The sequence below is a fragment of the Nannospalax galili genome, unplaced genomic scaffold, assembly GCF_000622305.1.
Source record: "Nannospalax galili isolate Female #2095 unplaced genomic scaffold, S.galili_v1.0 scaffold1316, whole genome shotgun sequence".
Classification (NCBI taxonomy): domain Eukaryota; kingdom Metazoa; phylum Chordata; class Mammalia; order Rodentia; family Spalacidae; genus Nannospalax; species Nannospalax galili.
The window spans coordinates 411,675-436,540 of record NW_008337765.1 but is presented as its reverse complement, the minus strand read 5'-3'; the positions used below and the strand labels follow the sequence as shown (position 1 = coordinate 436,540).

Sequence of the window (24,866 nt, the reverse complement as noted above, 5' to 3'; positions counted from 1 at the left end):
TCTGTTAGGAATGCAGATGACTGGGCCCCACCCTGGGTCCACCTTGCACCTTGTATCAGCCTCTGGAGGCAGAACAGAGGAATTGGGGCTTCATGCCTAGCATTTGGATGCCTCATGAAGTCTGAGTTATGATCCCTTATGCTCCAAAGAACTTTGTGATTGTAACTATTGTTATTTGCTATATTACTGAGAAACTGTAACATAGTCATCACTTTATTTATTAACAATAAAAAAAATCCATTAGGTATCAACATAAGGGTGGTGATGTCATCTCTATACTGTGTTCCCTGGGATCTGAGAACCACTGTAGTAGACTCCAACAAGAAATGCAGAAATACTCCATTGAGAAAATGGGAGTTAATAAAAAGCAAATATGAAAATTGTTTTAATCCTACTGGCCCAGGCAGGGATCCTGCCCCTCACCCCCAAGGCATCTATGGGTCACACTTGGAGAACTTGTCTTCTAGACTATTTATTTTGGGAAGCCTGGGCCCCAATTCCTATAATACTCTTCATATGTGTAATCAGTTATGGACTCATGGGATCTTTTCATCCCTGCTCCAGTGTTAGGAGAAAAATCAGGAACTGGCCAAAGACTTTGTGACTGTGATATAATGGGCAGCCAAATGGTTCTATGGTTAAAGGCACTTGCTTGCAAGTTTGACAATCTGAGTTCCATCCCTGGGACCCATGTGGTAGAAGGAGAGAACTGACACTTGAAAGTTGTTCTCTGACTTACACACACACACACACACACACAGTGTTTATGAGGTCACTGAGGGGCATCAGTGATTAAGTTCCAGAGCCCAGAATTATGTAACCCACATTGTGTTATGGCTATATAGTATCTGGATTTGTCATAAAGGATAGATTAAGCTTGGGTTTTCCCAAACTTTTTTGTGAAACACCGCCTCCTAGAAGAGTGTTTAATTTTAATTAGGAATATTTTTAGCTTATTTATATTTTGAGTGATTTTTAGATATAATGTTTAAATTATTTCATTTCCTTCAGGAAAATCTGGATACCTACCAGCTTCCTTTCATTTTTGTGCTGGTTATCCAGAACTCAGATTGCACCTACCTTACCATGTTTGTCTGCTGGCATATAAGCAGCATTGGATAATGTGGTGCTGTTACAAAGCTCTCTAGGATGTGTTAGCTGCAGATCTGGAGTGTCTGAAGCCTGTTTTGACACACACCTGATTCTCTCACACAGTCATGCCAGTAGAGCGGGGATTCACTACTGCAAGGTACTCAAATATTCGAGGACTGCCCAAGGCTAGACAACTGCCCTCAGGGCCAACTGAATTTTGGTGGGGAGAGAGAAGGAGAGAAGAAGCTCTTGATTGGTTGATTGATCTGGCTTCAAGTCCTGACTGCATGCCTAGAGGCAAAAGGAATACACCTTTATTTTCTTGGAGTCCTTCATGCTTGAAATATATGGCCTTATCTGCATGCGTGTTAGGCCAGTATTGATCTGGTAGAAGCTTCTGGCCCTTTATCCTCACTGTTCTTAGAAGTCACTTTGTGGGTGGGGAGTGATGACAGGCAGGTGTGAGGAGCTGACCCTTTCCCTAGAGAGCGCTTCAGGTCTGCCTTTCTCATGAATAGTTGATTTGTTTTCTGCCTCTTATTTAAAACCTTCTTCCCTATAGTAGGCATTGAGCTTCCTGTGAGCAGGGTTTCGTTTCTTAAAATTGAGGATTCTTCGGGGCTGGAGAGATGGCTCAGTGGTTAAAAGCGCTGGCTGCTCTTGCAGAGGACCTGGGTTCAATTCCCAACAAAGGAATACACCTTTATTTTCTTGGAGTCCTTCATGCTTGAAATATATGGCCTTATCTGCATGCGTGTTAGGCCAGTATTGATCTGGTAGAAGCTTCTGGCCCTTTATCCTCACTGTTCTTAGAAGTCACTTTGTGGGTGGGGAGTGATGACAGGCAGGTGTGAGGAGCTGACCCTTTCCCTAGAGAGCGCTTCAGGTCTGCCTTTCTCATGAATAGTTGATTTGTTTTCTGCCTCTTATTTAAAACCTTCTTCCCTATAGTAGGCATTGAGCTTCCTGTGAGCAGGGTTTCGTTTCTTAAAATTGAGGATTCTTCGGGGCTGGAGAGATGGCTCAGTGGTTAAAAGCGCTGGCTGCTCTTGCAGAGGACCTGGGTTCAATTCCCAACACCCACATGGTGGCTAACGACCATCCATAACTCCAGTTCCAGGGAATCCAATGCTCTCTTCTGACTCTACGGGCATTGTACAACACAGGTGCACTTATACACATGCAGGCAATACACTCAGACAAATAAAATAAAATTTAAAAATTTGGCATTCTTCATCCCTGTCACCTGCTTCTTATGCAGTATTAACTGTAGATGCTTGATAAAGTTCTTGTTTGAATGACTAGTGACTGTAAGAGAGAAGCCCAGACTTTGACATGACAGATGTGACTGATCAATTGATTTCCCACAGGGCACACATTAACACAGAGTGAAAGAAACCAGTTGTTGGCTATAGCATCATCTCTGTTTGTGGCATCGCAGTTACGAGCGCAACATTTTCAAGAGCATTCAAGGTATGGTAGATTTTCTAAAGCGGGGCGAAAGCAGAAAGTACCGACAGTCTGCTCTGCATAGGCAAGCACCGATGCGGAAACTGACTGAACTCAGTTCCTGAACAACTCCAGAGTCTCTGGGGAGGCATATTAAAATCATACTGTTTAACATGCAGTTAGTTGTGTGTGTATATCATTGACAAATCTTTGAAATTCAGAAATGAGCATTGGCCTTTGTATCTGTAGAGGTAAGAGATTAATCTCACATTTGTTGCGAATTCTGTTCATCTAGCTTGCATTTGTTATTTCTCTTTTATTAATTTGATAGTCTTGAAAAATGTGTTGGTACAGTATCAGAAACAAATCTGGACTGTTAAAATCTGCAAGCTGCAAGGAGGAATCAACACGGGTTGAGGTAGTTGTCAGTAAGCCCTAAGGATAAGTTTCTGCTTCCCAGTGACCCAGGGGGAAGGGGAACAGGCTTTATACCAGTATACCAGGATAAGAACAAAACCTCTGTGGTAGTGATACTGCTGAGTGATGGTGCTGTTCACCATAAAGCCACACTTGCTGAACTAATCCTCATGAGGGAAGCCATAGTGCTGATAAAAGTGTGTTACTTCAATTTCTATTCCTGTCCTTTTGCTTTTCCACAAAAAGAACAAGGGGGGAGGGACACAGGAAAGGAAGGAGGGAGGGAGGGAGGAAGGGAGGGAGCAAGACCACGTAAATTTGAACAGCACAAATCAGAGAGTCATATTATGGCTGAGGAACAATGGAGGAGAGATGCAGAGTTTAGGCTGCATCTTAATAGTTAATGTGGTTTATGTCCTGTTTCTCAGGAGAAAATACAAGCTTGGTGTACAGTCTTTTAAAAGTTATGATTCAGTAGCTAACTGGGGAGGGGTGAGAGGATACAGAATGTACAATTTCAGATGATTGGCAGGAGGAGGAAGGTGGTCAGCAGAACACGGAGTTGCTGTTCCCTCGACTGTGCTGTAGTCCAGTCTGGAAGCCATGTGTGCTAAGATTCAGCTTCAAACCCAGTTTCTCCATCCCCCATCACACTGGCCCTATTTCAGGTGCTGGGTAGCTACATGTGGTTTGCTGCTATGTGCTGGGCAGACGCATCATGGCAGCCCTGTTCTACTGGGTTCTTTGGGGTGGTGCTTTTCTAGAGGGGGTTGTGTAGGAGACAGCCTGTTTGCCTTTCAAAGGCAAAGCTCACACCTCACATTCTTCTTGACTGCCCCTTTTTCCCTTACCTCCACTTACTGTGTAGACTCAGAAGTCCCAAGCGTAGACAAAGGGAAATGAGTGGATTTGAAAGAGAAGTGTCGACTTTTTCAGAGGTATTCCTTTATTCTGGGTAAGACTCTAAGAGGGCTTAAAAGGGCGAAGAGTAAAAATTATCTGTAATCTCACAGTTCTTGAACAGTGAGTTCTAACATTTTAATGCCCCATATGTAGGCACTGACTGTTTCCATCATTCCGAAAGCTCACCTCTCACATCTCACTTTTGGTATTACCTTCAAAGTCTGTCTTCACTGAGGTGACCTTCCTCTGTGTTTATCTTCTGCAGAACTTATACCCCAAATTATAAATTTGACCGTTGCTGCCTTAATAACTCTAAATGGCTTCTTTTTTTTTTTTTTTTTTAACTCATTGTCTTTTATAAGGTGGAGGAATTATGTTAATGACAAAGGTCAAAAATGTGCTATGCAGATAACTGTGCTTCTGTATATTTCCCATACATTTTTGGTGGTTTTATTTCCTGTTGAATTTATCATTTATTTAGTAGGCCAGAATGTTTTAAATCTGTACTGCCATTAACAGCAGAGAATCTTAAGTTCTTTTTGCTTGTTTCCTGATGCCTGCCTCCTTGAAGCTGATCTATGGTGTTTGAACCTTCACAGTTTGGCTTCTGTGGCTGTTTTTACAATTGCCTTGGGAACGGAGTAGAGAGTCCCTCCAGGTGTGGCCCCACAGTGCGGCCCTGGGTATGTTCCTGTGTTTTTGCTTCCAAACCAGTAGCCCACAGCCCTTCCTCTCTGTTGCTTGTTTTGGCCGCTGAGCTTATTTTCCTAATTTCTCTGTGGGTTTTACCCTTTCATCATTTATGACTTGGAAAAAGACATTACTATGTGCTCATTGTATTTAGACAGTAAAGTGATAGGGTGCATTTCAGGGAGAAAAATAGTTAACGTCAGAAACAATAGTCATATTTCTTATGACTATAAATGTGGTGAACATAACTTCTTGCACACACGCATGCTGACTTACTGTGGAGTTATGTTTCTTTATAAGCCTTTTTTTTTAATTAAGTCTTAATGCCTTGGGGGCTGGGGTGTTACTCAATAGTTGAAGCTCTTGGCTCCATCCCTAGCTCCAAAACACAGATAAATATAAAAACACTTTCATTAACAGAAATGAATGGTAAATCCTCCATTAAACAAATGCTTTATTTTTTTGAATCTAAAATTATTTTACTAGCATTATGGTTTGGTATAATAATTTTTTGCACCAATTGATAATGACTAGAGGGAAAATAATGATAATAATGATGATAATACCTTGGTCCCTTTCAGTAATGCCTGTTTTCTTTAGTTTTGGATATTGTTGTGACACAACAGTCCTCTTTCCAAGAATCAAGGGAACTTACTGCAGCCTGCTCAGGTCCATCTCTGGCTTCTCAGATACAGTGAGAAGGCATTCTGCCTTCACCAGATTGCTTTACGCCTCTCTTCCTGCATTGTTTCTCTCTAACTTTTGTTTTCTTTTATTAGGTTTTCTAGCTCTGCAAGTTGTCCTCCAAGCTTTCTGCTAAGCCATGTAACTTATCATTGTAGCCATGACCAGTTCAGGTACTTGGCAGACCAGCTTCCCTTACAGTGGGATAGTGGGTGGCCAGTGGCCAGATCTCTCTTCCTAAGCAGGTGACATACTTTGTGTATTTGAAAAAATAGGAAGAGGATGGTGCACAGTGAGTCCTGATCCCTTTTAGAAGTCCGTCCTAATGGCTGAGCCAGGCTGAGAGGGTCAAGGGAGGTGTTACCTGTTCTCACACATTGCGTATATCTCAAGGTGTTGGAAAGGAAATGTTGACTCTGGGTTTATGGAAGTTTTTTTGGTGTGTATATATAGCAATTCACTGAGTGCTGTTGGCTTCTTTGTTTACATGCTTTCTTCTTTCACCCCTTTCACTCTTCACCAGAGGATGCAGAGTTCTAAACATTTACTTTATGAAGGAACAATTAGAAAAATTAGTGATGTTTACCTCCGAAATCAATTTGGAATTAACATGATTGTTGATTGATAAAGAGAACTAATGAAGGCAGGCATTGTGGCTCACACTTTTAATTAGTCCTTGGGAGGCTGAGGGGAGGATTACTGTGAGTTTAAGATGAGTATATGCTACATAGTGAGTGACAGTCCAACTGGGACTACATAGCGGGGGGGGGGGGGGGAGGGAGAGAGAGAGGGAGGGAGGGAGAATACTTTTATTGTGATAACAGAACAACAAAATTTATCATTATGGCCATTTCTAAGTGGCGTCTCTAGAACCCTTTCATCTTGAAACCCTATTATCTGCTGATAAACTCCCTTTCCTCTCCTTTCTGCCCCAGGGAGCCACCATTCTGCTTTCTGTTTCTGCAAGTCTGACTTCTCCATTATTTGTATTTACTATATAATAATTCTTCCTAAACTTTAAAAATCCAATGTAAGCACTTTTCACTGGGTTTCTCATTTAAACCATGGAGAAGCTTCTGAGTTCAGGCAACAAAGTCCTGGTGTAGACAGGTGTATATACCATGTCACTTGAACAAGAATAAGATGCTCAGAGGCTAGGAAGGAGGTGGTTCTGTGTGAATTGTCTCCGGTATTCTTGGCTTTGCTTTGGTCTCAGCCTGTGTTTCATCCTAGGCTATAGCAGATAGTTAGAGAAGTTCCAGGAGCCAGGCCTATATAAAGTCAGGTACAAAGAATTGTGTCATCTCTAAGAAATAAGGAAGAATTGGGTAACTTTCCCAGAGGTTACCCAGACACTGACTTTTGACTCACCAGGAATCAACACCTGTTGATCCCTAAACCAGCTCCTACAAAGGTAATTGGGATATCATGATATTCTCTGCTTTCCCCTGCTCCTGTGTGTGTGTGTGTTTTGTTTTTGAGACAGAGTCTTTCTGTGTAGCCCTGACTGGTTTGGTACTGGCTATGTAGTCCAGACATCTCTTGAAATTCACAACAGTCTTCCTGCCTCAGTTTCAGTTTCTCACATGTTGGGATTACAGGTATGTGCCCCGAGGTTCATGGTTTTCTTGGGACCAATTTTTTGTTATGGAGCACATGCTGAGTAATAAACTGAGGTTAACTATTACATTTTCTTTCTTCTGCTTCAAGGGCAGGGCAGTGGCCTGGAATGCATACTCAGTTCACTCCTGAGTATGTCTTTTTTAAAAAAGATTTTAGTCATGTGTATGCCTGTGTGTATGAGTGTGGGTGCAGGTGCCAGAGGCATTGGATCCTCTGGAGCTAGAGTTAGAAGTAGTTGTGAGCTGCCCAGTATGGGTGCTGGAAACTGAACTCAGATCCTCTGCAAGAGCAGCTCTTAAGTGCTGAGCCATCTCCCCACCCCCCTAATTATATCCTTAAAAAAAAAACTTTAAAAAATTTTATTTTTATTTTATGTGTATGAGTATATTGCCTGTTTGTATGTAAATGTGCTTGTGTCATGCAATGCCTGCAGAAGTCAGAAGAGGGCATTGGAATCCCCTGGAACTGGAGTTATGGATGATTGTTAGCCTCTAAGTAGTTGCTGGGAATCGAGTCTGGGTCCTCTGCAAGAGCAGCCAGTGCTCTTAACTACTGAGCCATCTCTTCAGCTCTGCTGATTATGTCTTGACTGTTTCAATACCAATGGGTATGTTAACTGTTGGTTTGAAGTATTTTATTAAAGAAAGATTTATTAAAGATTTATCCTTTTTTGCATAAAAGATTTTTTGCATAAAAGATTTTTTGCATAAAAGAATCTGACGTAAATATTAAATATAACTACATGCCTGTAAAGGCACCAGTTTATTATCCTCATAAGTATTTGAGTGAAGAAATTTGGAAAACTTGCCTTGGAACAAATGATTAAAAGAAAAGGCCTGTTCTCGTTACCCCAGCACTTAGGAGGCCAAGGCAGGATTGTGAACTTTATGACATCCAGGGATACATAGCAAGACCCTATCTCAGAAGTAATTTGCATGAGGTTATCTTACAAAGAGAGAGATGACACCCCACATATCATGTATTGAAAATGCATATACCAAATGCATTTGACTTGTGAAGTATCCCTCAGTTTTAAGTTGGTGGTTCAGGCTAGGAAATTGCTAGTTGCTTTGTTGTTTTGGCCCCTTCACCCAACACTGAACTGTCAGTAGTTGATATGGTGCGAGTGGGACCAGCACCTAGAGAGGTGTCAGGAGTTTGGTCCCAGTACCACTACGCAGGGCAAAGTGTAGCAAACTGCTTCAACCTTTGCCTTTATTTCCTTCTCTGAAAAACAAGTTTTGGATGAGAAGGCTATGTAAGACTTCAGCTTTAATCCTGTTTGAACTGCATGAGGTCATGGATTTTACTTCATCCTCAGAATTTGTCTCCTCATATTGGTGCAGAGATTAAAGCCTTGGAAAACAGAACATTCTCACTATGGCCAGCGATAATATTGATGAAAATAGTCCAGCCTGCAAGGTTGAAATAAAGCATTCCCTGTTGTGGAAGATGATCTTGGCTTGCAGATCAGTGTGTAACCTCACTCTGTGCTCTGACTTAGTGGAAGTATCAGGTATCTGACTGGCCACACAGCCTGCTGCCAGTTTAACTCTTTCAACCTCAGTCTTGTAAGGAGAAATTACATTTGGTTGAGTTCCCCTATGTGCTATTGTTGTGTCTACATCTGTATTGTATTTTCTTTCCCCATCTGGCTTCCTGATAGACTGGAGAATCAATGTCCTAGCGATTTCTACCTGACAGATGCAATTATCTGAGCCTTTGTCTTGCTATTGAAAACCAGTGGCCTTTCCTGATCTCAGATGTAATTCATTCACTTGTTATTAAGTTTGCAGTTGGACTATAAGTTTCAGGTTTTGAAATAACCATTGAATGGTAATTTGGGGGAAGAGATAGAAAAAGTATGAGAGTAAATTTTAAGGAAAAGCTGACCTTGTGCCTTTTGCATATTGGCTTTTTAATTTAGCTTTCTGAATTTAAAAGAATGTGTCATATTATAGCACACTGACACAAGCTATGAAAATAAAACAACTTTTGTAAACACTTGCTTCATGTATATTCTCGGAAAAGCTGCATTATTAAGATAGTGAAGCTGATATTTTGATAGTTGACTATATAATAAAAATCCTACTTTGTGTATTTCTAAACATATGTGGCCATGTGGTATCTTTGGAAATCCACACTTCTATTTGTGCAAACAAATCCCCTAAAACCAGTAAGAGAAGGGAAAAATATTAATTCAGCCTCTTTCCCATCAGCTTGCCTTTTCACTGCCTCCGTTAGGATATTTCAAGTTATTTAACAGGACTGCACTAGAAACCTCAGTAATATCAAGCATGAAATATTAAGTGAATGAAATGGCACCTCTGTAATTTTTGCTAAATATCACATTTTAAAGTGTTTCTCTTCAATTCGATTGTCCTGTGAGGGCTGACGTTGGACAGAATAGCCTTGTTATCGTAGGCAATGTCTCTCTTCCCTGCACTGGTTCCAGAGGCTCTTGCACACTTCATCAGTATTATTGTAGCTCTTGGCTGCAGGATATTTGGCAGCTGTTGCACCCCACTGGCAAATCCTATTCATACCTCTTTCCTATTCACCATTGCCATTGGAGAATTGATTTCTCTCTCCTCTGCTCTAACCTTTCCCAATTCATTTTGGATTGTTCAATGTGAAACATTTTAATTTCATATCATACAGCTATTCTGCTCACAATCCCTTTTTTAACCTGTCACCAGGGTAACGGCATAGCATGCTCTCTTTAGGCAATCAAGTTTTTATTTCATGTGCTTAATGTTGCATTAAATGTTTGCATTTTGTTTAACCCCCCTTAAATACTTTGAACTCTGGATATGTTTTATAGGGTAATGAAATCCTTGATTTTTGAATTGAAACTAAATCAACACCATCAGTGTATTTATAATAAAATGTCAAAAGATTAATTTACATAATACAAAGATTATTATTAAAAATCCAGGTTAACCGATCTGTGTAAAGTAATTTTCAGTAGGTAATGGAGCAATGTTTGTATATATTTATGTTCAGCCTTGTTCTTAAAAAAGAAAAAAGAATGTAAAATTGCTTTAGAGAGATTTGTCAGTGAGATAAATACAAAATTGAAAAGAGTCATGGAATCTGTACAAATGGGAAAATACATCTTTTGAAGATAATACTTGATTTTGCAGTCTGCTTTTCCCTGCATTTATATGTACAAAGAACGTAATGACTCAGGTATTTGACGGTAGATGAAATAATGAGATGCACCAGAGTGAGAGGAAAGATCTGTTCTAGGAGATTGATCTGGGAGTTGTGTTCATTAATAGCTGCTCATCAGTTTACGTTAGTGCTGCCTTCCTTAAATAATGTAAGAGATTCGTGTAGATGAAAATGCATACATTTAAATCTGATTCTTCAGAATGACTAGACTTGAATTTCCCTTTACCTTTTCATCTTTACCTCAAGTAATAATTTCAGTGATGTCAGTTCTATGAATAAATTCTGTGAAATTTGGAAAATACTAAGAAGTATAAATAAAACTGTAAGGGAAATAGCAAGAAAGAATGTGAGCCATACTATTCGAACACATTGTTATTAATTTACTATTTTATGTGTATGAGTATGTTGCCTGCATGTGTGTAGGTGCACCTGTGTCATGCAGTGTCCATGGAGGTCAGGAGAAGGCATTGGAACTGGAGTTATGGATGGTTCTTAGCCTCTATGTGGGTGCTGGAAACTGAATCCAGGTTCTCTGCAAGAGCAGCCAGTGCTCTTAACTACTGAGCCTTCTCTCCACCTCCCAACACATTGTTGCCTGAAAAGATACTCTCATTGTAGTTGTTTGTTTGTGTGATCTTATATTCTATTACATATTCACTCAAGTTTTCCTAGTTAATATATATAGATAAACTGAGTTAACTTTCCTGTATTTCATTTCTCCCCCCCCCTTTAGAAAAAAAGACCTTTGAACTTTATGTATATTTTAAAGTTCTCTTATCCTCCATTTGCTTCTCTGTGGAAATTCTGATTTCCATCTTGAGAGTTGGTGGGTCTCACTAGCACTGGCCTAAATGACAATTGTTATGGCTATCTACTTCACAGAGGTTTCTTCCTTTCAGTAAATCCCTCTATATATCCTTTAATGGTAAGAACCTTTTGTCTTCAGAATTAGTTATTAGGTCATTCTAAAAATAAGAAATAGTGCCCATGTGGTAGGATGTGTGAGCTTATGGTAAGGGCAGAACAGGTCCTCCTTTTGGAACATTGAAGGATAGATAGACATTAAACAGGTAGTAAACCACCCCAAACAGTGTCAAAGTAGAAAAGAGAAGTCCAGATTGTTTTCAAGAGGGAAAGATGCCTCTAACTGCTATGTATGCCACAATATTTTACCTGTTCAGTTTTCAACTAAGAGTAAAAGGACATGCAAAGAAACAAGCAAGCACCATCCTCTGTGAAGACTGTCCAGAAGGGAGTCTGTATGGTGATCTAAGTAACCTGTTGTAAAGACAGTCAAAGAACTATATGAGATATGTATGAAGAATTCCAGGACTATATAACAACCATGATTCACTAGATAGAAAATATCCATAAAGAAATTGAAATAATATAAAAAGCAAATAACACATTTGGAGATAAAATTATAATGCCTAAAATAAAGAATCACATTATATAGGCCCAACAGTGGATTTGAACTGGCAGAAGAATCTTCGAATGTTAACACATGTCATTGAAGATTATCCACTATTACCAGGTGTGCTGGTATATGCCTTTGACCCTAGCACTCAGAGACAGAGGCAGGCAGATGTCTGTGAGATCAAGGCTAGCCTGGTCTACATAGTTAGTTCCAGGCCAGCTGGGGCTACAGGGAGACCTTCTCTCAAAAACAAACAAACAAACAAACAAACAAAAAAACAAAAAAACATAACAACAACAAAACCAACAAAAAAAGAGTATCCACTATTTAAAACAGAAAGAAAAATGAAGAAAAGTTAACAAAGGCTCCAAGACTTAAAAGGACACAATCAGGTATACCATGACTTTTCTGATTGTTCCAGAAGGGGAGAGAGAGGAACAGAAAGAGAATTTAAAGAAGTTTCAGTCAAATTTACCCAAATTTGATGAATAGTTTTAGTCTGCAAACTCAAGAAACAGTACAGTTTAAGCAGGATAAACTCAAAGCCACATGTACACACTTCATACTCAAATAATCAGAAAACAAAAAATATTTTGAAAGTCGCAAGAAGAAAGTGATCCACCACACAGACTGGGTTCAGGTCTCAGTAGATGCCATGGAGGCCAGCATGGAGTGACAGAGAGATCTGGATGAGAAATGTCAGTGAAGGATTTTGTATTTAGTAAAAGCAGCCTTTTTGTTGTTGTTGTTGTTGTTTTTGTTGTTTGTTTGTTTGAGACAGAGTCTCCCTGAAACTTGATATATTGACCAGGCTGGCCTTGATCTCATAGTAATTTGCCTGCTTCTTTGTACTGAGTACTGAGATTAAAGGAGTGTGCCACCTTGCCTAGCTAAAAACCAGCTTTTAAAAATGAAAGTGACATTAAAACATTTCCAAGTGAACAACACCAAGAGAGCTGTTTCTAATAGACCTTCCCTACCCCTTCTCCCAACTAAAATAGAAGTTCTTCAGGATGGAACGAAAGCTTACTGAAGAAATAACTGAATATGCATGCAGGGCTAAAAAGCATTGGTGAAGATAGCTACATTAGAAAATATAAAAGATGGTCTGGAGAGACAGCTCAGCAGTTTAGAGTGCTTGCTGCTCTTTCTGGGGAACCGGAGTTTAGTTCCCAGCACCCGCATTAGGCAGCTCACAACAGCCCTTAACTCCAGCTCCAAGGGATCTGTTGCCCTTTTTCTGTTCTCTGTGGTCAGTAGCATACACACACACACACATACACACACACACACACACACACACACACAAACACACACACACACACACAGAGACACACACATAAATAAAAATAAATTTTTAAAAAGAAAATGTAGAAGACAGTAAAATATGTTTTTTGTTTTATAATCCCCTCCACACATTTTTTAAATTTAAAAGACAATTATTTTCAGTTTAAAAGACAAAGATTTATTTCACAAGATCAGAAATGACTGGAACTCAGATAGTTATGGCCTTCAAGTCTCAGAGAATGAAGTTCAGGAATGTCAGAACTGCTTGATACTGAGCAAGATAACAGCAACATGGTGTCAATAGACAGAGAAGATCCATATCTGGAATCAGCTTCTCTGAAATTGTTGATTGACCCTTATAGTCTTCATGCATAAAGACTCCAGGGAGCTCAGCAAGGAAAACTTGGCCAGAATGATGACTGAACCGAGACTAAATTGTGCTTGCTACTGAGGGATGATGATGCTTGGAATTTTTGAATCCCACCAGTTGGGGAGGGGTCTTGTAAATACTTCAAGCTTCCATTAAAATCCTAAAGGGATCATACCTCAGGAGAAAACATTGTTTCTGGAATCACCAGTTTGGTTGTTTGATTTATTAAGAGCAAGATCAAATAGATGCATCCTTACAAAACATAAAAGCAAGTCTCCACAACTGCTGTTACTAATTAGTAATTTAGCTGCCTACTGTAATAAAGATCACTTTGAGGAAGATGGTCTGTACAGTCTCTATAGTGGTTCCCCAATCCAGTATACTGTACAGATTCAGTTGGCATACAGTATTAAAAGTAAGATAATCCATAATAAAGAGAAAACCCAATTAATAGAAGCCAACCATGAGAATGTGAAAGTGTCGGCAGCATTGGTGAGACTTAAATCAGGGTTAAGATAATTTTCAAGTATTAAAGGAAAGAAATAAGGGAACAGCAATAGAAAGGGAAGTGATAAAGAGTTATGAAGTGGAAATTCCACTTGTAACATATGCAGTATCTTCCATGGACACCATGCTGGGGAAGCAGGCTGAGAAGCAGGCTAGTGATGGTGGAAGGAAGAATAGGGAGCTTGGAAGGTAGAATGAGAGATTATACAGTCCAAAAAATGAATGATGGCATTTCAAAAGATGAAGAGATACAGAAGGATATTTATGGAAATCAAAGATAGTTGGTATCAGGGGTGTATACATAGTTCCAAACGCAAAAATTGTGTACATTAGCAAGTAATGTTTTCTTGTGTGTCTGTGTGTGTGTGTTTTCACATGCCTGAGAGGCCAGGGTTGATCGCAGGAATCTCCATCACTTTTACCTTATTCTCTGAGGCAAGGTCTCTCAGTCAAACCCAGAGCTCTCTGATAAGCTAGTCTTGCTCACCAATTTCCTTTGGGGACCCCCTGTCTCTTTCTGAGTGCTGGGGGTATTGGCAGGCCACCATGCCCACCTGCTATTATGTTGGTTCTGGGGCTCTGAACACTAGTTCTCTTGTTTCCACAGCAAACGCATTGACTGCTGAGCTACCTTCCCAGGCCCAAGTTTTTAAAAGCTGTTTGTTTTTTTTAAATGAAGATAGCTGCAGTGATGTGGGTGATGATATTAAGAAGTGTAATTCACATGTATTGGGAGTCACAAAAGGAAAGGATAGAGAGAACAGGGCAAGAAATACTGGAAAAACTACTGAATGTGTCTTCTTAAGATTGAGGTGGGGCTGGACACATGGCTCAGTGGTTAAGAGTGCTGGCTGCTCTTGTAGAGGACCCAAGTTCAATTCCCAGCAACCACACAGGGTGTTTCACAACTGTCTGTAACTCCAACTCCAGGGAATACGAAGCCTCTTTTGGCCTCTGTGGGCATACACACGTACCAGACATGCACCCACACTCACACTAAGACATATACATAAACAGTAAAAGTAAATTTTTTTTAAAAGATTGACAACAAGTTGTCTGTTTTTTATCTCTTTTTTTCAGTATTATCCTAGAGAACCTAGTCATTGCAATTTTTTTTAAAGCAAAAGAAAGCATAGAAATTGAGAGCAGAAAGAAGTAGTTTCTACTCACAGAGTTTATAATCATTTGCATAGAAAACTTTAAGGAATCTACAAAACTGTCTCTACAAATAAAGTCAACCAGTTATAAATTGTATTTCAATAACTAACATCAGTGAAAAATAATCAATGTTCTGTTTAACAGAACAGTAAAATAAACGCCTTAACAAAGTAAATTCTATGCTGTCACTCTTCAGAGTAATAAAGCATGGAAAAAGTAAGCATAAAGATTGGAAAACAAGCTTTCCAGGACAACTTACTTAGTTATTTAAGAAGATGACTCTTAAGAAATCTTTCATACTAAAAAATAGTCAGAAATTGAACAAAAACTCAAAACTGCCCTGTGTTGTTGTGAGAAGTTCAAAATTAAAAAACTATCTGCCCATAGATTGGCAAAGAAAACATTAAGATGTTACTAAACATTAATCATAGATTCAGTACAGGTCTAACCACAATTCCATTAGGACTGTGTTTGGTGGCAGAGGTGGGAAAATTTGGTGTGTTGAATTTGGAATTCTCTGGCAGTGCAAAAGGAGCTTGACAAAGCAAAGCACCTTTATAAGGTAGACAGAGCTGCAGCATTCGATGCACTAATTTTCTTAGAACAACTTCCATCTCCTCTAAAGAAGAAAACTAGAAATGAATCATAAGTCATGAGTAAAATTTCTAAAAGAGGGAGTCACCAGAATGGCTCAGGGGCCCCCTAAATGCTGCCAAGCCTGACGACGACCCGGATTCGATCCCTTGGACCCATGTAATGGAGGGAGAGAACTGATTCCTGCAAGTTGTCCTTTGACCTCCATCTGTGCACCATCTGTGTACACACACACACACACACACACACACACACACACACACACCTGCAAATAAATGTGTGCTAGATAGCTTTAGTGTCAACTTGACACACCTGGTTTGAGGGAGCCTCAATTGGGGAATTGCCTTCATAGGACTAGCCTGTTGCCATGTCTGAGGGGCATCTTCTTGAGGGCCCAGCCCACTATGGGTGATGCCTCCCCTGGGCAGGCGGGCCTGTTTTACATAAGAAAGCAGGCTGAGCAGGAGCCAGGGGAGCAAGCCAATAAGCAGTGTTCCTCCATGGCCTGTGCTCCAGCTCCTGCCCTGAGTTCCTACCTTGGGCTCCCTAATGAATTGTGACCTGGAAGGTATTAGCTGAATAAACCCTTTCCTCCCCAAGTTGGTAGTGGTCAGAGTGTTTTGTCACAACAATGGAGAAACAAACTAGGACAAAATGTAAAAAATAAATTTTTTAAAACTTCTAAAAAAAATGTATCTTTTGAACTTTGATATAATCAGAATCTTCTCAAAAAAAAGACATGAAAACACTAAACATAAGAGGAAAAGTCAGTTACATTTTGTTAATTATTTAAACTTCCCTCAAAACCATAACCTACCATTCCATAGCCATTAGAATGTCAAGGTCCAGAGTGCTAACAGCACCATATACTGCTGAGGTTGGGGCTGTAGGGACTCATTGCTGGTGGGAATGCAAAATGGCACAGCTACTCTGGCCAATGGTTTGACAACTTCTTACAGGACTAAATGTATTCATACCATAACATCAAGCAGTTGTGATCCTTGGCATTTATCAAAGTGAGTGGGAACCATCTGTCCATGCTAAATCCCGAGTTTGAATGTCTATAGCAGCTTTGTTCAGATTGCCCAGAGAAGCAACCAGCTTGCACATGCAGCAATTAAAATGCTGAGCTAGCAAGCCAGAGAGTCATGGTAGAACTCTGAGTATATATTGCTGAGTGAAGGAAACCAGTCTGAAAAGGCTACATTCTGTCTGATTTACAACATTCTGCAAGAGACATAAATGGGCAGACGGTAAAGGTCAGTGGTTATCAGGCGTTTAGGGGAGGGATGGATAACCATGGACCATAGGGAATATTTGGGGCAGAGAAACAGTTCAGTTTGATACTGTCATGGTGAATACAGGGGATGGTTAATCTCAACTGTTACTTTGACTGGCTTGAGAGTCACCTAAGAGATACAGTTTTGGGTGTGCCTCTAAGGATGTTTCCAGAGAGGGTTCATTGAGCACAGAAGACCTACCCTGAATGTGGGTGCCCCCATCCCATGGGCTGCAGGTCTCCTGTGAGTAATAAGGAGAAAGGAAGAAGTGAGTTGAATACCAGTACTAATCTCTCCCTGCTTCTTGATGACTGTGACCAGCCTCCTCATGCTCCGGCCACCTCAGTTAGAACCTCTGTTACCATTGTGTCTTCCCATCATGATGGACTTTATCTGAAATTGTGAGTCAAAATAAACCCATCCTTCCTTAAGTTGCCACAACAATGAAGAAAGGAACTAATACAGTATATATCATTATAAACTTGTTAGAACTCATGGAAATAGTCAGGTGTGGTAGCACTCACTTTTAATCCCAGCACTTGGGAGGCAGAGGCAAGCGGAGCTCTTTGAGATTAAAGCCAGCCTGGTCTGCATAGTGAGTTTCAGGCCAGCAGGGGTACAGGGAGACCCTGTCTCAAACAACAACAACAACAACAACAACAACAACAACAATGAAAACCCCAAACAAACAAAAAAACTCATGGAATATATAACACAAAGAATGAGCCCAAAGCTGTATATAGACTTCAGTTAATAATATATCAATATTAGCTCATCAATTGTAATAAATAAATGCTCTACCCTAAGCAGGAGGCTAGTAAGCACAAACTGAGGATGGGGTGGGTGAAGGATGTGTGGGAACTCTGTACTTCCTGCTCAACTTTTCTGCAACCTAAACCTACTCTAGAAAAACTATTTAAAAAAACTTCTACTGAAGAAAAGACGTTCTTAAAATCATTAAAAGCAAGTCACAGTGAAGAATATTTGGAATGCATAAATCTGACAAAGGCTGTATCCAAAATAAAGAACTTATGTGAGTCAATAATAACAGTAGCTAGCTGATGAAAAGGGGAAAAACCTTGGATGCAAATGGCCAATAAACTCATGAGGACCTCAGCATTGTGAGTCATGGGGATTCACCATTAGCTGGCCAGAACTATCATGGGTAAGATGTACATTTGTCTGGCTTTTCCCCTGCAACTGTCTCTGTGGCATGGGCAGGGTATGGCTGGAACTCAGGTCCTTACCATGGTCTTGTTGGCTTCACATCCCAAAGACTTGGTTAGGTGGTGGTTTGCAGCCACTAACTTGGCCAGAAATAAATTGACACACCAAGTGGTGGTGAGGCTCCTGAAGAGCTGGATCATCGTGCACATGTAGCTGTGTTACAGTGCCTTGGAAAACGGTGTAGCAGCTTACAAAAATTGCACACCACTCTTAGATTTTTCTGCTCATGAGAAATGAAAACATTCGTCCTCCAAAAATGAAAAAATCCTAAACAGGGCTGGGGATGTAGCCCAGTGGTAGCAACATTTGGGTAGCATGTCTAAGACCCTGGTTTCCTACCCAGGAACTTGTGGGAGGAACTATCTGAAGACTATTCTTAATAGCCCCCAAATGGAAACAACTCAAATGTCCATCAACAGAAGGAGGAGCTAATTTTAGTACATGTGTGCATTAGAATACATTCATCTGTAAAAAGAAGTATTCAACAACATGAATGAAATTTAAAAATGCATTGAGCAAAAAGTTACACATATTGTATGCTTTCAGGCTTTATGTGAAGCTTTGGAGCAGAGAAGTATGTCCTCTGATTAACTGTTGGAGGGCTGCAGGGCAAAGTGACTGAAAAGGCAAAAGATGAACCCTGACGTTGTGGGATTTCACTGTGCAAATTCCATGTGAATTTTTTTCTCTCATTGTATCTACAGGGTGCACTGTGGTAATGTGATACGTACCCTGTGTGGAACAGTTCAACCTGGATAGATAGCATGGCTGTCTTTTTAAGCATCTCATTTCTTCATGTGGAGAGCCTTGGGATCCTTCTCTTTAAAAAATACACGTAATAAATTGCTGTAGACTAAAATCATACCATGGTATAAAATGTAAAACTTATTCCTGTGTAACTATATTTTGGGACCTGTTTCCAAACTTCCTTTACCTCTCCTTCTTCCTAACCCTCCTAGCTTCTAGTGAGCCCCCTATTTTCATCTGTGAAACCAACTTGTTTTGCTTCCTGTGAGTTCATGTGGTATTTGTCTTTATGTCCCAAGCTTATTTCACTTCCTGTCTTCCATTTCATCCCCATTGCTGCTGCAGAGGACAGGCTTTCACATTTTCATGGCTGGATACTATTCCATTGTGTGTATGTACCACATTATCTTTCTATTGATAGGCACTGTATCCGTTACATGTCTTGTTGCTCTGACAGCTGACCAAGGCAAGGACAGAAGGGCTTCTTTTGGCTCACAGTTTGAGAATGTAGTGCCTCATGGCAGCAGGAGTGTGAGGCACCTGGTCACATCACATCTTAGGAAGCAGAGGTGAGTGCTGGTGTTCAGCTTGCTTTGTCTCTTTTTTGGTCTCCCTTTCATTCAGTTTGGGACCCAGGCCATCAGATGGTTCTACCTACATTCAGGGTGGGTCTTTCCACTGCAGTTAACTCTCTCTGCAAACACCCTCATAGATATATCTGAGGATGTGTTGCCACAGGAGTCCTAAATCCCGTGAAGTTGGAAGGATTCACCACGACAGGCGCCTGGTGTGATCCATGTTTTGACTGTTACGAACAGTGCTGCTGTAGCATAGCAGTCACGTGTCTCTGGTATATGTAATTCATGGCGGCTTCATACTCATCATTTAAGAAATGATTGACGTTGCTGAAGCAATGGAGGAGTCTTCAGATTTCTACACCAGATCATAATGGTAATGTTGATGCCAGTAACCCTTACAGAGCGCCAGTGTGCCATGTACTACCCTAAGCATTTTATAACTTATCTCCTTTGGTCAACAGATAAGTCAGAAGATGTAATTACTTTATACTACTGATAAGAGCACTGAGCACAGAGAGGCTCTGTAATTGGTGGGAGGCAGCAGAGCTATCAGAGGGTTATATTTGGTCGGGTGGGTGTTAAGCCTGAAATGGTTATTACTGGACTCCATTGCTTTGCTGACCAATGTGACCCAAATCTCTATGGAGAGCCACATACCTTTATGAGTTGAGGAAGGAAGAAGGACTTACATATCACTAATATCTGTAAGATAAGTAAAGTAAGCATTCAGTTCTAGATCTGATGCCATCTGTCTGCTTCTCTGTGCTGCTCACAGCACCCAGCTTGGTGGTGGGCATTGTTTCTCAGGACAGTGTGTGGTAGGCTCTTGTGTGTTTGGATGCACACATTTTAAATTACATGTAGGTGGATTCTGCCCCTTCCACATGCCTGTTCATGGTTTGAATGGATCTCTGCTTTTTTTTTTTTTTTTTTGTCTTCTGTAATGATGAACTTTAATGTTACCCTACTATAAGTTCTCACATACTAAGGCAGAGATTTTTGTTTGGTTTGACAGTAGACTTCTGCTTAAAATTCTTTTAATTTGTTCATGCCCTGCTCTTTCTATTCATTTTGATAGCTGATGGTGCTGTGAAGAATTTTACATGAATTTATTGCACTGCTAAAATCTGCGTTTGTGACCTTTCCTCTGTCTCAACTTGCTGAAAGTGGGTTTTTTTCAGCAAATTGCTGAGTTTTGTCTTCCTTGGAGTTGTTTTCTTTTCCTCTCTACTTGGGGAAAATAAAAAACAATTCCTATGCTAGATCTAAATTTCATTACAATTGCCTCTGCCCTATCTCAGGCATTTTAAGTGGGCCATCTGTCTAAACATCTTTCTCTTTCTCCCTGTTTTTTCTGATCATGTCCTCGACTTATTCATGAGCCATAGGAGGGCTCCTTTGTAGTCTGCGTGTAGCTGGTTCTGCCTACCCCCACTGAATACATCTATGTGCTTGCATAACATAGCTTTTCACCACACTGGAAATTTTCTGAACTGGCTTCAGATGAATGGCCCACTTTCTGAGGGCCTTTTTCTTCCTGTGAAGATTTGTATGCAGGAGCTGACCTCAGAGGCTGTGGAATGCAGCATATTATTCGGGATCATTTTACAGACCACCCACTGGGAAAGTTATGATGAAGCATTTCTTGATAATTCTTTCACCATTCACATTGTTTTAACTTTGAACAGGTAGTGCCAGCTATAAAAACAGCTTTTCTGCCTATCTGGCAGTATGTCCTTGAGATGATCACAGTCTTAGTTTTAAGTCTATGTAACATATTTTTAAAATGATGTGAAATACAGTGCATTTATATTAGTGTGACTTGCATGTTTTGGATAGTCCAATAAGTTCCATGTCTTAGTATTGAAATTGGTGGCAATCGTTTGACAATTGTTTACTATAAGATTTGGAAAGATGGGGTTTTACTTAGCAGGTTCCTTCTGGTTGGCTGGTAACAGAAGTGCACTGGCCTGGGTGAGAGATGTAATTTGCTTGTGAGTTGCTGGTATGTGAATCCCTCTTCCCTGGGTTTGGTTGGTTTCTTTGGTTTTGGAAGTCAGAGCTTCATATCAGCTCCATAGGTACAGATTAAGTAGCAGAATGTGAGGTTTTGTTCCGATGGGAACCTCTTTTCACAGAAACGTCATTCACTAGGGAAAACTGAGCTCTCTGTATTACTGGGGTGAGTGAAGCCAGGATTCCCGCCCTCAAACACACCTTTGAGAAAGCATTCACAGTAACTTTGTCTTGGCTCTTTTTCTCTCCTTGATGGATATAGAAGCCAGGGCTAGTGTTTGCTAGGCAAGTCCTCAACCACTGAGCTACATTTTGAAATCTTTTGAGTTTTAGCCAAATCCGTAAGCCTTTATACAATTTAAAATGCAACTTTAGAGGTAATTTATTACCACAATGCCTGTGCTTTTTGAATTAAAATCTGTGTTTCACAATAATTGTTAGTTTTCTCATAACAATTCTGCAGAAACAGAACACATTCTTTCAGGTTTGTATGAAGTGTTTAATTACCTACTTTGGAGCATATTGTATGTGCTCATTAGTTGACATACATGCCCAAACCATCCATTTTCTTTAAAACCCAAAATAAACTACTTTTAAACCCATGTAAACCTGGGTAAGCCCTAATACAGAAGACTGATCCCATTCAGGGATTGCATGATTTTGACTCTTCTTGGCACCTGAAAGTCTTGCGGTAGAGCTGCAAGCACTGGCGCTTTCCTTACATTCTCTTAACAAAGCACCTTAGAAGACGTTGTTAGAAAAATGCTACTCCAGCAGTTAAAGGCCCAGAGGAAGCCCTGGCTTCCCATCACCTGCCCATTTCTGCACAGAGCCCCTCGTACAGGTTCAGGGATGTGAGTTCATCAGGATTGAAGGCTCTTTTCAAGTGTGCTGCTGGGAAGAGAAGGGGCTGAGCTGTGGACCTCCGAGCTTTCTCTCAGAAGCCTGTGCTCTTCCTCCAGGTCCCTCCTGGGGCAAGCTACAACATATATGAAACAGATGTGGATCAAAATAAAACAGTGGAAAAATAAATAGTGGCTAGATCCTGAAGAGTGGCAGCTCCATTTCACCACCATCTGCAGGATCACTTTCTGTGGGAAAATGTGTCTTGGGCCAGAGCAGGATGTTAGGATCAGCAACTTCCCACCTCCTCTGCAGAGGCTTTTTGCCTCAATGGATGTCTACACTTTTATTCACTTGAAAGAGCAGCGTCTTATTTTGAAAAATACTACAGCATGTAGTACAGACTAAGTAGAAGGAAGACAGTAAACTTGCACCATCATTGAGGCACAGTGTAAGAGGAAGTAATTCCCTCCTTGCAGAATGTGAGAAGAAGAGGAGTCCAAAGCCACTGTTGTAGAAGGATTTATGTCATGGGAAAAAACAAGAGGAGACAGCTGGAGTTAGGACTGATCATAACAAGTTACCCTTAATTTCTCTTAACAAAAAGAGAAATTTATTCCTTGGTGTGTCTCTATTAATGCAGATGACTATTGTTAATTATTTTAACTTTATATGAAAGGAAAAGGATGAAGTCAATTTGCTCAAGATCACATGTACAGGCAGAGTTGGGTTTTGTACTACTTCTGTGGGTCAGCAGAGCCTAGCTTGTAACCACTGTGCATGGTCTGCTGCTTCCTATTGATACAGCTTAATTAAAGGGGCCTGGTTCATTCAGACACACAAGTCAAAGAATAGTTAAGGAAAAAATAAGATACAAAGAGTGGGCTTTGCTTTTAAGGACTTGAATGATAAGTAGCTTAACTAAGAATTAACTTGGTGTGAAGTAGAAGATGGTAGAATTATCATGGGCAGGAGGGTCATATTATCAAACAAAGATGTGGCAAAGCCAGATTACCTAGCAGCCTTCATCATGAGACTGATTCCATCATCATAACCCCTGAAAGGGCATCATTTTACCATAAGGTTGAGCAAGGCATGCAGCCTATGAGGTGGTTCCCTAGTGAGTACTCAGAGCTCCAGGCCCCCTCTACCCTGGGTATTTCAGCCTCTCCTGCCTCCATTGTGGCTCCTCAGGTCCTCTGTGGTCTCTCAGCCTTTTTCCACCAATGGCCTGGATTGTAGCTCAGTGGTAGGATGTTTATCTAGCAGGAACAAAATCCTGGGTTCCATCTTGACATCAGGAAAGAATAAGTCAGTAAATAAAAATAGGGAATAATGGTAGTCCTTCTAGGGGCCCAAAGGTGTGGGGATGGGGGGCCCGGAGACATGTATATGACAGTGTCCTGTGGAATGCTGGTGCTAGAGAGGAAGATGAGGCACAGAACATGCTCCTGCCTTCTCTTTGTTCAGACTTCATTTTCTTCCTCTCCTTCCTTTCTTATATGTTGTCCCCAGAAACTCTTGTTCATTCAAACTCTTCAGTGTGAAGTTCTGTCCTACCTTCAGATTGAAAATAAAAGTGTGTGTGTACAGTTTATATCACTATTGGTGCCATTTTTGCTTTTCTGATTTTCTTCTGTAGTATTTAAAAATTCATTTACAGGCAACAGATCAAGTAGTCTTTCAAATACAAATATGCACTTTAGTTTTTCATCACCCTTCATTAGAACTAACTAGTGAGGACTTGATAACCATAATTTGTATGACTGATTTTTCTTTATTTACTTAATAACCACATGATTAGAAGAAGCATTTCATTACAGCTTTAACATATTGAATAACAATTTCCAGAGCAAAGATACATCTCTTTCAAAAGTGGCTGTAAAATTTTAGGTTCACAGTTGAATTAATACAGTTATACAATATTGAACTCAGTATAAACCCTGTAAGACATAAAATTGAATGAGTTTTTAACTGCTAAAAAGATCTCCATTTTATTTTAAAAAATACTGTTTCCTACAGAAAGACTCATTTTTAATGCTACTAACACAACATTTAGATGTTTGCACATGTGTCTCTAATCTCTGTGTATCTGATTATTACTAGTCACAGTCTGTTATACTCGGATCCTTGGCATCTGAGTATGGATATAAAGTTATCAGGTAGATTTCAATGGTAATGTTTCTAACTAATATTGTTCCCTCTGTTATTTTTAAACTAGTTAGGCATTATTTATCTCTCACATTGTCTAACCCTTACACCATGGTTTCCCTATTTATGGTACCCCCATTTTTCCCATTTGTCCCTTAATAATACCCTTCTCCTATGGTCCCACCTCCCTTGAGCTCCTTCTTTCCCTTTATCCCCTAGGTTCCTTGTATAACCTTCCTTCCCCATTCCCCTTAAAATAACCCCATTTTTATCCATATCTCCCTTGTTAACACCCGTTTTCTATGGTTCTTCACTTTCAGGTTCTTTCTTTCGTTCCTTGTATAACCTTCCTTCCCCATTCCCCTTAAAATAACCCCATTTTTACCCATATCTCCCTTGTTAACACCCTAGTTATATCTGGATACATACTCACTTAAAAGGATTTGGTGCTAGGATCCACATATGAGGGAGAAAATACGTCTTTTTTTTTTTTTTTCTGAGTCAGTGTTACTTCACTTAGTATAACAGTTTCTAGTTCCATACATTTACCTGCAAATTTCATGATTTCATCTTTCTTTACTGCTGAGTAAAAAACTCCATTGTATAAATGAACGACATTTTCATTATCCACTCATCAGTTGAGGGACACTTAGGTT

The 24,866-nt window shown here is 40.2% G+C and overlaps 1 protein-coding gene across 1 annotated transcript in view; it reads left to right on the top strand.

The window, feature by feature from the left end:
- Pcca (propionyl-CoA carboxylase subunit alpha) overlaps positions 1-24,866 on the top strand; it is a 448,536-nt gene that overhangs the window by 256,581 nt on the left and 167,089 nt on the right. Inside the window, exon 17 of the mRNA XM_008832725.3 lies at positions 2,463-2,565. Coding sequence (XP_008830947.1) covers positions 2,463-2,565 — 103 coding nt within the window. The remainder of the gene's footprint in view (positions 1-2,462; positions 2,566-24,866) is intronic.